Source organism: Pipistrellus kuhlii, unplaced genomic scaffold (assembly GCF_014108245.1).
Source record: "Pipistrellus kuhlii isolate mPipKuh1 unplaced genomic scaffold, mPipKuh1.p scaffold_m20_p_8, whole genome shotgun sequence".
Lineage (NCBI taxonomy): Eukaryota > Metazoa > Chordata > Mammalia > Chiroptera > Vespertilionidae > Pipistrellus > Pipistrellus kuhlii.
Window position 1 is genome coordinate 2,260,474 of NW_023425584.1, and position 16,064 is coordinate 2,276,537.

General features: G+C 40.9%; 1 protein-coding gene across 4 annotated transcripts in view; it reads right to left on the reverse strand.

Moving 5' to 3' along the window:
- BAIAP2L1 (BAR/IMD domain containing adaptor protein 2 like 1) overlaps nt 1–16,064 on the reverse strand; it is a 73,242-nt gene that overhangs the window by 41,809 nt on the left and 15,369 nt on the right. For all 4 annotated transcript variants that reach the window (XM_045576812.1, XM_045576811.1, XM_036424319.2 and 1 more), the window contains exon 2: nt 5,894–5,969. In XM_045576812.1, the coding sequence (XP_045432768.1) occupies nt 5,894–5,969 (76 nt within the window). The remainder of the gene's footprint in view (nt 1–5,893; nt 5,970–16,064) is intronic.

The window sequence follows — 16,064 nt, forward strand, 5'->3', positions numbered from 1 at the left end:
TCCCCACCAGCAGTATACAAGGCTCCCTTTTCTCCATGTCCTCCCCAACACTTGTTTCTTATTTTATCGATAGTCACCATTCTAAAAGATATGAGATGGTATCTCATTGTATTTTAATTTCATTTCTCTTATAACTAGTAATGTTGAGTGTCTCTTCCTATATCTGTTGTCTTCCTTGGAAAAGTGTCTATTCAGATCCTCTGCCCACTTTTAAATTATTTTTTATTGTTGTTGAATTGCAGGAGTTCTTTATCTATTTTGGATATTGTTTGAAAAGATCTCCCAAACAGCTGGCTGCCTTTTAGTTTTGTTGCCTGTTTCTTTTGCTGTGCAGAAGCTTTTTAGTTTGATGTAATTCCACTCATTAATAGTTTTATTGTACTTCCCTTGTCTTTGGAGTCATGTTCACACACACACGGAAAAAAAAAAACCCTCTGAGACCAAGTTCCATAAATTTAGTGCCTAAGTTTTCTTCTATGTATTTTATGGTCTCAGGTCCTTTACTTTTAGTTAAAAATTTTTAATATAGTGTCATATAACAGCATAATTTCATTCATTTGCATGTGGCCTTCCAGTTTTTCCATTTGTTGAAGAAACTTTCCTTTTTTCCATGATATGTTTTGGGCTCTTTGGTTGAAAATTAATTGCTCATATATGCCTGGGTTTATTTCTGGGCTCTCAAGTCTGTTCCATTGGTCTGTGAGTCTGTGTTTTCTTGTTTGTTTGTTTGTTTGTTTGTTTTCCCAATACTAGAGTGTTTTGATCATTTTAGCTTTGTAGTATAGTTTGAAGTTAGGGAGGTTGGATGCCTCCAGCTTTGTTCTTTTTTCTCAGAATTGCTTTGGCTATTCATGAGTTGTTTTAAATATATTTTTAGTGATTTCAGAAAGAAAGGGAGAAGGAGAGAGATAGAAAGATCAATGATAAGAGATAATCATTGATTGGCTGCCCCCTGCACGGTTCCTACCGAAAGCTGGGCAATTACCCTTGACCGGAATGAAACCGGGACCCTTCAGTCTGCAGTCCGAACACTATCCACTGAGCCAAAACCAGTTAGAGTAATCTGAGTATTTTTTGTTCTATTTCTGAAAAAATGCCATTGGGATTTTGTTGGGGATTGCATTAAGTCTGTAGTTGGACTAGGTAATGTGGCCACTTTAACAATGTTAATCCTTTAACCAATGAACACGGATCATCTTTCCATTTCTTTGTGTCTTCTTCAATTTCTTTTAACAATGTATTGTACAGGTCCTTCACCTTTTCTGTTAAGTTTATTCCTAGGTATTTCATCCTTCTATTGCAGTTGTAAATGAGATTGTCTTCTTTATTTCTCTTTCTCATATTCTGTTGTGAGTATATAGAAATACAACAGATTTCTGATACTGATTTTAATCTTGCAACTTGAGCAGACTGTTCTCTTCTCCCTCTCCCCTCCTTGTGATACACCTATTATCCTTGGGATGCTCTGTCCAGTGAAGTCAGATAGTTCTCCTAGAGTTCTTTCCTTTTCTTAAACTCTTAGTTCTCTCTTTTTTCTCCTGGGTCACTTTTAGGTTTCTACCTTTGAGTTTGCTAAATCTCTCTTCCATCTAAACTGCTCTATTTCTAATGCTCTCTAATATATTCTTCATTTCATTTATTCAGCTCCAGAATTTCTGTATGGTTCTCTTTCATGATTTCAATCTCTTTGGTCAAGTACTCCTTTTGTTCATTAACTTTATTCCTGAGTTCAGTAAACTACCTTTCTGAATTTTCTTGTATATCCTTGGGTTTCTTTATAACTACAATCCTAGAATCTTTTTTTGTTTTGTTTTGTTTTGTTAATCCTCACCCAAGGAAATTTTTCCATTGATTTTTAGAGAGAGTAGAAGGGAGGGGGAGAAACAGAGAGAGAAACATTAATGTGAGAGAGACACATCGATTGGTTGCCTCCTGCACATACCCTGATCAGGGGCAGGAATTGAGCATGCAACCAAGGTACATGCCTTTGACTATAATCGAACTTGGGACTCTTCAGTCCACAAGCTGATGCTCTATCTATGGATCCAAACCAGCTAGACCCATAACTGCAATCTTGAATTCTTTGTTATTTACATCACTGTCTCCTATGACTTTGATTTGATTTCACTTTTCATTTTCTTTCTATGCTTCCATTACCTTGGTTGTTCGTGGTGCTTGATGGACTATTTCTCTGCCCATCAAGCAGTATGCAAGGATTCATACTACTTCATGAAGGAGAGTGGACTGGAGACATTTCTTTGTGGACCATTTCTTTGATGTAATGCTCTCGTTAGATATTGTTTTCTCTCAACAATTCAGCCAGTTGATAGGTAGGGTGCTTTCTTTGTTTCCCAGTAGGTGGTGCTACATTGCAAGTTTATGTTTTCTCTTGCACTGTTGCACCTCTGGGATTGTGAGTGTCCTCTCTGTGACCAGCTCATCTTGTTTATGAAGTACCTCCACTGTGATAGGGGAATGGTTTTGTGAACTCTCAGAGCTATTTCCTTTTTCTGCTGTGTTTTTTGCATTACTGGGCTTCACCAGGGTGTGTGGGGGAGAGGAGGCAAGTCTGTGATCTAGCAGTTCTGCTCCACCCGTCCAGTTAGGGCTGTTGACCGCCCCCCCCCCCCGCCCCCTTCCCAGATACCTTTACCTGGGTCTGCTATGATGAAGAACAGGGAACAGGGAAAGGAGATGCCTTTTCAGGGAGGAAAACTGCTTCTGTCCTTCTTAAACTGCAGCTCAGCTCCTCTCCTCGCTACCACACTAGCCTAAGCAGTGGAGGGTATCGAACTCTGTCTGAGGCTACCGTCCCTATCCTTCCTTCCTCCTGTCATGCCTCCAGAATACCCACCTGGAGATGTCCCAATATGTGGCTCTTTCTGTGTGTTGAACGGGGGATTCTTTGTGGAGTTATAGTTGTCTGTCTTGTAAATTGAAAGGGATAAATAATGGAGTCTTCTTACTCTGCCATGATACTGACTTCACTCTCATATTAGTGCTATTTTAGTGGTTGGCCAACTACTTCATCAATCTAATCTACATACTTCTACCAGATGATTTTTCCTTAAAATATGATTTCATTAGGTTACAGTTTTGCTCAAAAACCTAATTTATGGTCCTTCCACTGCTCAAGAGTTAAGCCCACAGTCCAGATTTCATCATAGATTTTTTAGTAATGGCCTTAAAAAAAAACCACACCTCACCAAAACCGGTTTGGCTCAGTGGATAGAACGTTGGCCTATGGACTGAAAGGTCCCAGGTTCGATTCTGGTCAAGGGCATGTGCCTTAGTTTGGGGCACATCCCCAGCGGGGGGTGTGCAGGAGGCAGCTGATCAATGTTTCTCTCTCATTGATGTTTCTAACTCTCTATTCCTCTCTGTAAAAATCAATAAAACATTAAAAAAAAATCACACCTCCCAGAATTCCCAGCCTGTGTAGTCCTCTACACACTGAGGAGTGTCTTGCTTTGGCCAATGGGGGACCAGCTGGTGTAACTCCCACAGGAGCCTGCACTCTTGCATGAGGGAGTGAGCACACAGACTAGTCCAGGTGACTGTAGCTGCAGGAGTGAGGGGCCCAGAGAATTGCCCTGCCTTTATAGGACCATGAGAAATAATAAACTATTGTCTTACCCAGGCCAGTGTGGACCCCAAGTCTGGCTTGGGTACTGTCTTTTCTGCCTAAAGTGCTCTATGCAGCCATCTGCCTACTAAAATCTAACATCTATCTGTTAGCTCCGCTCCCACAGGCCTCCTGCCTGCGCATCCTGTGCTTGTCCTGAGCTGTGCATGTTATCCCGAGTTATAACTGACCTGCTGACTGCACATTTGGCCTCTTCAATACAGTAAAAATTCTTACCGAAGACTTTACAAATTTATCTAAATATCTCAAGGACTTCAGCAAAGCCCAGATGGCCTGAATAAATTCTGGAAGCACCTTCGGAAGTGTGGAATAGTCTCCAGCAGGTGTTAAAGTGATGAGCCTTTTGGGGAGAAGCCTCTTTAGCAGGAGGCTAAGCTGCAGGTTATTCACTGAGTCACCTTGTAAAACTATCTGAGGCAGCAAATGCTGGAAGGAAAATCACTGCAGGTCCTGGTGATCCCCTTCACAGGGCCCCTCCAGCAATGACTTTGCAACCTTGTGACTTTGCAATCACCAAAGGAGAGCCAGCTGTGCAAGGCCCTGTTCTTTGAAGGAGGGAGGGGCACCCGCAGAAGTCACTAGAGTCACCCGTACTGCTGGAGGGGAGGGAACAAGTCCCAGGCCTGAGAACTTCCTGACACTGGGAACATCTGGCAAACAGCACAGAGATGCAGAAGTAAATAAGCAGCCTGCTTCTCCAGTGACTACAGCAACAGGGCACCCATCACCAAAAGTCTAGTCAGCACGCCCCATTACCTGGGGCATGTTCATGTAGAAAGTATGTGAGGCCACAGGTTTTTTTCAAAATACCAGCAGGAAGCACCCAAAGGTGGGGCATGGTGAAAGAGAAAAATAAGTGCTATATCTGAAGTCTTTTAAATCTAGAAATTAGAAAATGAGTGTTCTATTTATGCTTCTTGGAGGTCTTAATGCTAGGGGGTGAAACCGGGGTCTGAGTCTTTTGGGGGTGATGATTGCTCCTAAGGGAAAACTATTCTGACCAGGTTAGAATTTGGTGTTTGTTAGCACCTCCAGGTTTTAAGGTGATCGATCACTGGCAACATTCACCTTTTAGCAGGAAAATTATGTGTAGATGCATGCCAGTTTCCTCAAATGAAATCTCTTCAAACTAACAAACTGGTTCTCAGAGAGAGTGCTCACATTTGTTTTGAAGAAAGCACTCATCATAAACTGAGAATCTAAGTTCAATTTTTAATTTAGATGTTTTTCTATTTAGGCTAAACATTTAACTTCTCACATAATCATCAAAAGGAATATACCCAAAGGCAAGACATTCTTCTATATAAATAAAAGGAGAATAATTCCTTTGCTGCAGGATACTAACATCAATATTTTAAGTATACATTTTGAATGTTATTAGATCATAAATAATTTGGTTTAAAAAGTAGAAAACATGTTTTTGGCATTGACAAAGACTGAATCATGTGAAAAAGTATGATTTAATTATTAAACTACATAACAGCTCTGGCCAGTGTGACTAAGTGGTCAGAGCATGGCCAGAGCACCGAGGGTTGTGGGTTTGATTTCTGGTCAAATGTGGGTTGCAGGTTGGATCCCCAGCCCCAGATGCGGCTCGTGCAAGAGGTAACCAATCATGTGTCTTTCTCACATTGAAGTTTCTCTCTCTCTACCCTTCTCCCTCCCTTCCACTGTCCCTCTCTCTCTCTCTCTCTCTCTCTCTCAGGAAGGAAGGAAGGAAGGAAGGAAGGAAGGAAGGAAGGAAGGAAATCAATGGAAAAAATGTCTTTGGTGAGGATTAACAAGAAAAAATAAAAGAAATACATAACTCATAGTAGATTATTATTCAATGTACTCATTTCAAATATACTAATATCCTATTATTGCAAAGTTTTGTTGATTAAATTATTTGTAAATAATTTCTACCAATAAAGATATTTTTAAAATTTAATATCAAAATTTAATATCTAAAAATAATTAAGTAAAATATTTACTGAATGGCTTTTAAAAAAAATTTATTTATTTCAGAGAGGAAGTGAGAGGGAGAGAGAGAAACATCAATGATGAGAGAAAATCATTGATCGGCTGCCTCCTGCACCCCACACTCTGGGGATCAAGCCCACCTCCCAGGCATGTTCCCTGACCAGGAATCGAACTGTGACCTCCTGTTTCATAGGTCTATGCTCAACCACTGAGCCATGCTGGCCAGGCCTGAATGGCTTTTATATGTGCTCTATATTTATAAATTTAGAAAATAGATAGACTTACCATTAACAGCTTTTTCATAATTTTTTCCTAGGTTTATTAAATTTCGTAGCCGCGGATTGAACTGTTCCATAACATTCTGGAAAACAAACAGAACAAATAAATTAGTAAAATAAGTGAACAGCAGGCCCTGTCATCTTTAGATGCTGTTATCACACAGAGCCTGGGACACCTATATATGCGGACTGTCCAGCGACAGGACGGTCTACCAGTCGGGAATGTTGACTTGAAAAGACAGTGAAGGGCACTGATGAACAGGGCGCTGATACTTACACATGCTATTTCGGATATAAAGGTTCTCCAGTATGGTTAGAAGAGAGAGCACATAATTTTTTAAATTTATTTTTTAATGTTTATTCATTTTGAGAGAAAAAGGAAGGGAGAGGGATAGAAACATTGATGAAAGAGAGACATTGCTTGGCTGCCTCTTGCACACACCCCCACTGAGGACTGAGCCACAGCCTGGGCATGTGCCGTGATCAGGAATTGAACCGGAAACCTCTTGGTTCATGGGTCAATGTTCAACCACTGAACCACACCGGCTGGAACATAACTCATATTTTTAAATATTTAAACATTTTATTTATTGATTGATTTGAGAGAGAGACATCGATTTGTTGCTTCACTTTTTTATGCTGTCATTGGTTGCTTCTTGTATGTGCCCTGACTGGAGATCAAACCCACAACCTTGGTGTACTGGAACACTCTAACCAACTGAGTTACCTGGCCAGGGCTAAGAGAACACAACTTTTATTTTATCAAACAGTGATAAAGGTTTGTGAAAAACCACACCTGCCTCACCTATCCCCACCCCTGCCTGGCCTTACTTACTCCCAAGAGCTGTTATTCTGGTATTTACTGCTGTAGTTTTGAGTAATAGTCTTGATTTCTCAAATCTGGGCCACAACTATAGGCTCTCTGCTAGAGTAGATAAGGACATGGCTCTCCTTCCCCCAATCCATCCTACATAGTTCAATGGCAATTTCCTGTTAAGTCAATAGTCAGGGTTTTTTGTTACTTTGTAAATATTGGTCACTACAAAGCAAAAAATGTACCAAGGATTACATTTCAAAAGTCCTTTCCTGGAATGGACTTTTTATTTCTTGTGGGATTAGCAATTGTCTCACCTCCCCACTCCCATGCTTAATTTTTCTGTGTATCTACCTTAAATTTGTCCCCATGCTCCGTAGGATCTAGCAGAAGCCTATTAATAGTATTTTTCAAATGCGCAAAGTTGTCAGCTAATCTTCCCTTCACCCACTCCCCCACCCCCAGCCCAGAACTTCCTCCAAGGACTCTCCGTCCTCTCGCCCAGGCTGGCCAGAGTGTCCCTGCTATGCTGGTGCCCTTGCATGTCCTTCCTGGTCCTTCGTGTTAGACCTCTCACGAACAGGATCACAATCTTCCTCTTTCTTCATTTATTCCTACTTTCTGAAGATTATTCTCCAAGAATGACCTAAGAATGGATGTGTGAAAGGTAAATTTGAGGACCCATGTGTCTGAAACTATCTTTATCTTGACATCTGATAGATATTTTGCTAGCTAGAATATTATAGATCAAAAGTGATTTCCCTCTAGAACTTGTAAGATAATGCTCCACTATCTTTAATATCCAGTTTTGCTATAGAGAAGTTGGCTATCATTTCTTCTTCATTTCTACTAGTATATAACTTTCGGGGGAGGGGCAAAGAGAGGGGGCGCTTATTTCTGAAAGCCTAGCCTTATCCCTCCCTCCCTGTGTCCTGACACTCATAATGGTTTTTCTCAGTACCTTTTTCATTTATTTAACTGAGCACTCAAAAGGCCCTATCTAATCTATATAGGAAATTATATCCTTCAGGACTGAAAAGCATCCTGGAGTTATACTCTAAGAATTTGTCCTTTTTTAAATCTGATTTTCCGCTTTTTGTTCTGACAGATATCCTCAACTTTACATCCCTTCCAACTCTCCTGCTAGATTTAAAATTTTTTTTAAATATATTTTCAATTCGGGCTCGTCAAGTTTTTTTTATTATTCTTCTTTATGTATTTATTTTTTTTATAATTCCTATTTATTTTTATTATCTTTTTTAAAAGCATCCTGTTCTTGTATTATGGAGGCAATATTGTCTCTTATTTCAATAAACTGTAGTTTTGGGTATTTCCTTCAGTTCCCCATGTTATTTCCTGTTTATTTCTTCTCATTGCTTGGCATCCATCTGTCTTTTGTGTGGGAGGGTGTCCTCCGCTGTCTGGTGACCCCTGCTCAGTTCTTGGGGAGTAAACCCTAATGCGCCGGCTGGAAGCTGTGAATGTGGGATGCATGCAGGGCGGCTGTGGACCAGCAGGCTTCCTGTGGGGTGACTGACAGGTCGGCTGTAGACAAACTGGCCACAGGGTCATTCCAGACATGTTTCTAATTCCCTGTCCTTGGGTGGGGGAAGGGCCATCACCAGGAGGTCTGCCTTCCCAGTCAGGAAGGGGGTGGGGGGCGGGTGGGAATCCCAGTTTGCTGAGCTGATTTTTACTGAATTCCGGTTTTCAGCTCTGAGTTTTGCTCCCTGCACCTTGATGGGTATTTCCAAGTCACTATATTTTGAGATTATTCTCCAGTCTGGCAGGCAGAGGACACCACTGTTTGGAGTGGTGGTTGGGGTGGGGAAGGGAACCTGCAGTTTAACCAGCTTGTAGAATGCCTGTGCATCCCCGAATGTCCCCTCCCTTCTGCGAGGTCTGCTCCTCAGCGCTGGGGTGCTCCAGTGAATGGCTCAGCTCTCATCAACACTCCCCCTGCAGGTTGTTGAGGTTCTTGTAGGGCAGTTACTACTCCTCTGCCCATTTTCTTTTCTTTCTTTTTTTTATTTTATTGATTTTTTACAGAGAGGAAGGGAGAGAGATAGAGAGCTAGAAACGTCGATGAGAGAGAAACATCGACCAGCTGCCTCCTGCACACCCCCTACCGGGGATGTGCCCGCACCAATGTACATGCCCCTGACCGGAATCGAACCCGGGACCCCTCAGTCCGCAGACCGACACTCCACCACTGAGCCAAACCGGTTTCGGTTCCTCTGCCCATTTTCTATCAACACAAATTTCTTTAGGCTTTTTGTCAACTGACATTTCCTTTTTCAGGTCTCTACACTACAGATTTTTAAAAATATATATATTTTATATTGATTTTGTACAGAGAGGAAGGGAGAGAGATAAAGAGCTAGAAACATCGATGAGAGAGAGTCATCAATCAGCTGCCTCTTGCACAACCCCCACTGGGGATATGCCCGCAATCAAGATACATGCCCTTGACCGGAATCGAACCCCGGTCCCTTCAGTCCCCAAGCCGACGCTCTATCCATTGAGCCAAACCGGTTCCGGCTACACTACAGATTTTTAAAAAAATAATATATATTTATTTATTTCAGAGAAGGGAGAGGGAGAGAGAGATAGAAACATCAATGATTGGCTACTGCCTCCTGCACGCCCCTTATTGGGGATCAAGCCCGCAGCCCGGGCATGTGCCCTGACCAGGAATTGAACCGTGACCTCCTGTCTCATAGGTCGGTGCTCAACCACTGAACCACACCAGCTGGGCTATACTATGGATTTATAGGTGTTTTTTAAAAGTTCTTTTGCTCTCATTTTAATATATCCTCATAAAAAAAAAAAAAGAGTAGAAAAACACATGCTTCCCTGGAAGTCCACTACTCCTGTTTTATTTAAGCCAGCGGGCTGTTTAAGCCTCTTTCACAATCAGCAGCCAGAGGGCCCCAGCCAGGGCTGACTCCCTCACCAGTCTGTCTGCAAGATGGTAAACCTTCTACTGGAACACGGAACCTGTAGCCACAACTGCTACTTCTCTTTCCTCAATTCCCTTGGTTTGTTTTTAAGCTTTTTATTTTGAAAAAGCTTAAGATTCACAAGAAGTTGTGAAAATTGTACAGGGAATTCTTAAGTATGCTTCCCCCCAAAACAACTTATATAACCATAGTACCTTATCTAGCACATTATCAAAACCAGGAAACGGACATGGGCACAACACGATAAACTGAACTGTAGACATTATTTGGCTTGACCAGTTTTTATATCACTCATTTTTTTTTGAAAGCGTGAACTGATTCTATGAAATTGCACCACATGTACAGATTTGTATAAATCATCACCACAATAGTAATATAGATCTGTTACATCAACACAAAGATCTAGCTCATGCTACCCACTTCAGAGCCGCACCCTTCCCCAGTCCTAACCCCTGATCTCAATCACTAGTTTTGTCATTGTGAAAATGTTATGTAAATGGAATCATGTGACCTTTTGAGACTGGCTTTCGCACTTGGCACAAAGCCCTGAAGTACCATCCAAGTTGTTGGGCGTTATCGGTAGTTTACTCTTTTTTTTTTTTTGGCCAGTAGTATTCCACAGTATGGAAGTATCACAGTTCGCTCAGCCTTATACCCACTGATCACATGGGTTGGTTTCCAGTTTGGGGCAATTTCAACTAAACCTGACACAGACCATCACATACAGGTTTTGTGTAAATGTAAATGCCAAGTATCTCTTCAGATAAACACTTGGGCATCCAATTGCTGTGTTTTATGGTAGATGTATGTTTAACTTTATAAGAGTGGCCATACCACTTTACATTTCCATCAGCAATGCATGAAATTTCAATAATTTAAAAATCTAATAACTTCATTAGAAAATGGTTACTTTCTAATGAAAAGATAAAACAATTTTTCAAAGATCTCTCTTAAAATGCTTATAATAATCTTATGAGGCGGAGTGTGGAGGGTGAGAGTATAGGGAAGCTGAAACAGAGCCAAGCCTGTCCTCTGGCAAACAAGAAGTCACAAAAAAGAGGCCCGGACCTTCGTTCTTTCTCAAGACTATTCTTAGTGCAGCATATCAAAAGAAGGGGGAAATGTAACTTGATTTCTTTATATAATTCTTAAAATGTGTACATATAACTCCAATCTTAAAATGTCAAAAACAATGAATTAATTAGAACTTCCAAAGTTAGCATCAAGCATAAATCACTATCCAAATGATGCTACTAGGGAAAAAAAAGTTTAACTAAGACTTGAGAGTATAATCAACTTCACAGAAAACACGAGAGTTTTTAAGCTGGAAAGTTCAACATATACTCCAATTCTTTTTATTTAGGCTCAGCTACAGAAATCTCCCCTTGTAAATGTTGGCCTCTTTGAACAGTGGAAAATCCATTTCTACACTGGCTCTTGGCCATTAAAATTTAGCTATTTTAACTGAAGCACGTGTATTTTTAAACCCAGAAACAAAAAGGCAGTGCTTCCTTTGTGTCCCACGGGCTATAAAGTTTTCAGTGGCAGTGGGTGTCCTTGTGAATTGGATCGTCCCATATTTTGGGGGGAGGACAGCAGTTGGGTCAAAGGTCATGCTGTGTCAAGGCTTGTTAAGAATTGTGTACAGAGCTTAAAATTTATCAAGTATCACCAGTAGTAACAAACATAACCATTTTAATTTAAACTAAGAATAAAAGGCTTAAGATACCAAGTATGAAAAAGATAAATTATAAAAGGTATTAACCAGCTGAGAACCACTATTTTGTTGTAGTCAATAACAAAAGCTTAGTACATATCCCACCAGTTACTTCCTGGCAAAGAGAATAATTTGCCAAACTAGTTCCAACCAGAATGAGTTTCATTTCCATTCGGGTAAGAATATGGGTACCCATCTGAAATGACTGGCACTATCACTGCCCACCAGGCCGGGCCTCCTGTGAAGAGGGCTAGTTCTCCTGCACCAGCCCCCCGGGAAGTGGAGGCCCAGTGGGTAGTTACGCCAGCCACGAGAATGCCGAGGACAGGCCACTTGGAGCCCCCAGGCACTTTTCACCGGCTTTCTCGCTGGTCCACTTATTGCATGCATTTCCTCTACTCCTCGCAGTTACAGATCATGAGTTCAAAATGAACTATACAATCTTATGATGGTTTTAACTTCCGCACCATTTTAGATCTTTAAGTTTTGAAAAATGATTCCTTTTGCCAACTTAGAACTACAGACCATGAAGCATAAATTAATACAATTATGACTAGCTAGATGGTTAAACTGAGAAGACTTTAAAATTTTTAAGAATTGGCTTCTCTTTCTGTTTATTTTTCCAGTTCTCCCCACGACTAAAGACAAATTACTTGATATTTGAGGTCTTTATTTTTCTCAGCTGAAAAAATGTGGGTACTATTCACCCTGGACTAAGCTCTAAAAGTGATTTAAGAATCTCCAAGTAAATGGTAGTTTTAGAACTTGATTCAAGGTAGTGTATGTACCCTTGAAATTTTCCAGACTATTTTGTTCTATACAACCTCATACAAATTAGCTTAGCAATGTTGCCAATGCTTTAACTAATTTAGTGTCATGTGATAAGAACATCTGTTAATAAGGATTAAATATTTGAGAATACTTCTAGATAGACGTCATTCGTAGAAAACCTCACTTCCTCCTTCCTCATGTTCTTGGAAGCTGCTGTTCTGGATTAACATTGTCAATACTTGATTATGTCCTGCCTTTAGGGAAAATATCAGTGAGTAAATGTGGTAAAAAGGCAGCTGTTTGTGGCTAACATATGGTCAGAAGAGTTATGTTTTTCATAACCATCTTGAATAGGGGCACAAGCCAAGAAAAGGAAAATTAGACACTGAGATGCTTTTTGTTTGAAGTAGTATTAAACTAGGGCAGAAAAACTCAGACTCAAATATATAAACACACAAAAATGTTTCCCATCACTTAAATGTGAACAAAGTTCCCTTTTGGTCTATATTGTATATGTATGCTACTAGCTGTTAGTGTGCACTATAAACCAATTTGAAACAAGGCTTATAAATTAATTTGCTATAATTTGTAACATGCTATCCCCATGGCAATGAGCCTGAAAAAAACTTTAACCTGTCCTGGTCAGTGTGGCTCAGTTGGTTAAACATCATCCCATGCACCAAAAGGTCGCTGGTTTGATTCCCCATCAGGGCACTTGCCCGGGTTGCAGGCTCAATCCCCAGTAGGAGGCATGCAGGAGGCAGCTGATCTATGTTTCTCTCTCCACACTGATGTTTCTTTCTCTCCCCCCTTCCCCATCCCTCTCTCTCCTTATCCTTTCCTCTCTCTCTAAAACATAATTTAAAAAACAACTTGGCCTGGAGTCGTTGGGCAAAGCACCACCCTGTGCAGCCTCAGCCTCCTCCTCTATAAAATGGAAAGAAGGATCATTTCCACTTCGTGAGGTGTATGAAGAGTCAATGAGTAATAATTAATACTTACAGAGCACTTACTCTGTGCTCTTCCAAGCACTCTTTACTTAGTGCACACCAAATCAGTTGTGGCAGTTAACACTGCAAGACAGAGGCTTTCAAATATCAGTCAACTCTTCAAATGGAGGAACATTCCTATTGCCACAGATGTCTCCAGGTACCCCACTTCCACCCTGTAACATGCAAATAAATGATACTGGCTCTCCGGCTCAAAGTGTCGTGTTAGGAGGAGAGAGACCATGAATACAAAAACCTGGAGAGAGTGTGCAGTACAAAGGAAATCAAAAGTGTTATTACGTATTGCTTTATCCAGTTGAGAACATTTCTTTTTCCATCTGAGATACCTTTTGACATTTTTGGAGTGCTGCTATGTTGCATCAGGCTCTATGCCTGCTATTTTACATGGATTGTCTCATTAGATCCAAACAACATGATTATTATCACGCCCATTTTACAGGTGAGACAACACATCTTTGGAATGGTAAATTTAAACACCTTACTAAAGGTCCCACAGGCAGTAAGAAGGGGTCAGGCCGAAACCGGTTTGGCTCAGTGGATAGAGCATTGGCCTGCAGACTGGAAGGTCCCGGATTTGATTCCGGTCAAGGGCATGTACCTTGGTTGCGGGCGCATCCCCAGTAGGGGGTGTGCAAGAGGCAGCTGATAGATGATTCTCTCATCGATGTTTCTAACTCTCTATCCTTCTCTCTTCCTCTGTGTAAAAAAATCAATAAAAATATATTAAAAAAAAAAAAAAAGAAGGGGTCAGGCCTGGACAACCTCCCTACTAACCTTTGCACTCACCCCCCTGGCCTTGAAACAAGTTCCTTGAAGCAAATTGTGCAATAAGAGTGAGAGGAAAATGCTTTTATGGTATAGAACCCTTTTAGTGTGAGGAATTATAGGAATCTCTACAATATTTTGTTTTTAGAAGTTTTCTTATAATCTTACTCCTGATTTTTTTATGGATATAATGAATCTAATAGCATCCCAATATGGTGGACCAATTCTGCCCAGCAAACAAATATTTCTGACCTCCTTTTCTTTCCTAAAAATAAAGGAGAAAGAAGATTCCACCACTATCTCACAAGAATTAATAATGATTAACACTGTCATATTGATTTCCTTTGCAGAAAAGGAATTAAAAGTAAAACATTACAGAACTACATTACAAAACCACAGGATGCTTAATCACCTCATCCAAAGTCTCATATCTCATTTTTTTTCCTCCCTGGAGGAAACTGTTAATTAAGACTGTCAACTTCCTAACTTACTAAAAAGTGTTTTCTACTTTTATATACACCTGTATTTAATTATGATTAATAATTTTTGTGCATTTAATAAAAAATTGTATCATATAACACGGTTCACTTTCACACCTTACTTTTTTATTTAACATTATGCCTCTGAGACCTGTACACCTTGGTATACACTGACTGAGTTTATTCCTATTTAACTTCTCTATGGTATGGCAGAAACTGCAGAAGAAAAAAAAGAACCCCCTAGAGATTTCACAGTGAATGGTTTATCAGAAGCTTTTGCAGACCTCAACAAGCTCCTTAAAAAGTTTCAAACATGGGCCCAGCCAGTGTGGGTCATTGGTTGAGAGTGACCTGTGAACCAGGAGGTCACGGTTTGATTCCCAGTCAGGGCACATGTCTGAGTTGTGGGCTTGATCCCTGGTAGGGGATGCGTGGGAGGCAGCCAATCAATGACTCTCTCTCTCTCTCTCTCTCTCCCTCTCTCTCTCTCTCTCTCTCTCTCTCTCTCTCTCTCTCTCTCTCTCCAAGGAAGGGAATGGCATGTTACACATTTTCTGCTTATAAGCAAATGTGGTGAAAAACGAGACAAATCAAACCACCATGGACATATAGGGTGCCCCCTCCAAAGTATGTACAAACTTAGCTGGTAGATTTGGAGGTGGGGAACAGTAACAATGGCGATCCTGACCCTGTGTAGAGCTAGGCTACTGTGTGTGTGCCTTGATTTTTAACAAAAAAGTTAAAACAAAATTTAAATTAAAATAAGGCTTACAGAATAAAAAGAAAAAAATGTTTTTGTGCAGCTGTACAATGTGTGTTTTAAGCGAAGTGTTACGGGAGTAAAAAAATTAAAGACATTTAAAAGTTTTTAAGGTAAAAAAGTTACATGAAGCTAACGTTCATTATTGAAAACCCTATTTTTATAAAGTTAGTGTAGCCTAAGTGCACAGTTTTATAAAGCCTACACTCATGTGCAGTGCTGTCCTAGCCTTCACACTCACTCACTGGCCACTCACCCAGAAGAATGCCCAGTCCTGCAGGCTCCATTCCTGGCAGGTGCCCTATACTGGTGTATCTATTGTATCTTATCTTTCATACTGTGTTTTACTCTATCTTTTCTATGTTTAGCTATGCAAATGCTTGCCATTACAAGTGCCTATGGTGTTCAGTACAGATAACATGCAGCACAGGTTTGTACTAGGAGCAGTGGGCTATTCCTTTCTGCCTAGGTGTGTAGTAGGCTGTGCCATGTGGGCCTGTGTGGCTGATGTTCACACAGGGACTAAACTGCCTCGTAATGCCTTTCTCACCATGTTTCTTCACTAAGCAGCGCGTGGCTGTGTAAGTTACCCTCAGCTCTCAAGTCTATCACAGACTAATGTTACCAGAAACTTTTGTCATGGCAACAACAGGGTGGAAGAGGTACCAAAAGCCTGGATATTACCTGCAACCAAGCAGGTTTGGGCTGTTCCCACCCCTCCTCCATGCCCATCACTGTGCTCCAGGCACAATGGCTTCCGGGCTGTTGTCAGGCCAAACCCATTCCTACAGGGATTTTTTTACTCACTCTCCTTCTGCCAGAAGGCTCTTCTGGATCCCCACCCACTTGAGTCTCAGCTCTCAAAGACCTCCCTCCATCCTCCTCCCTCGGATGGTAGC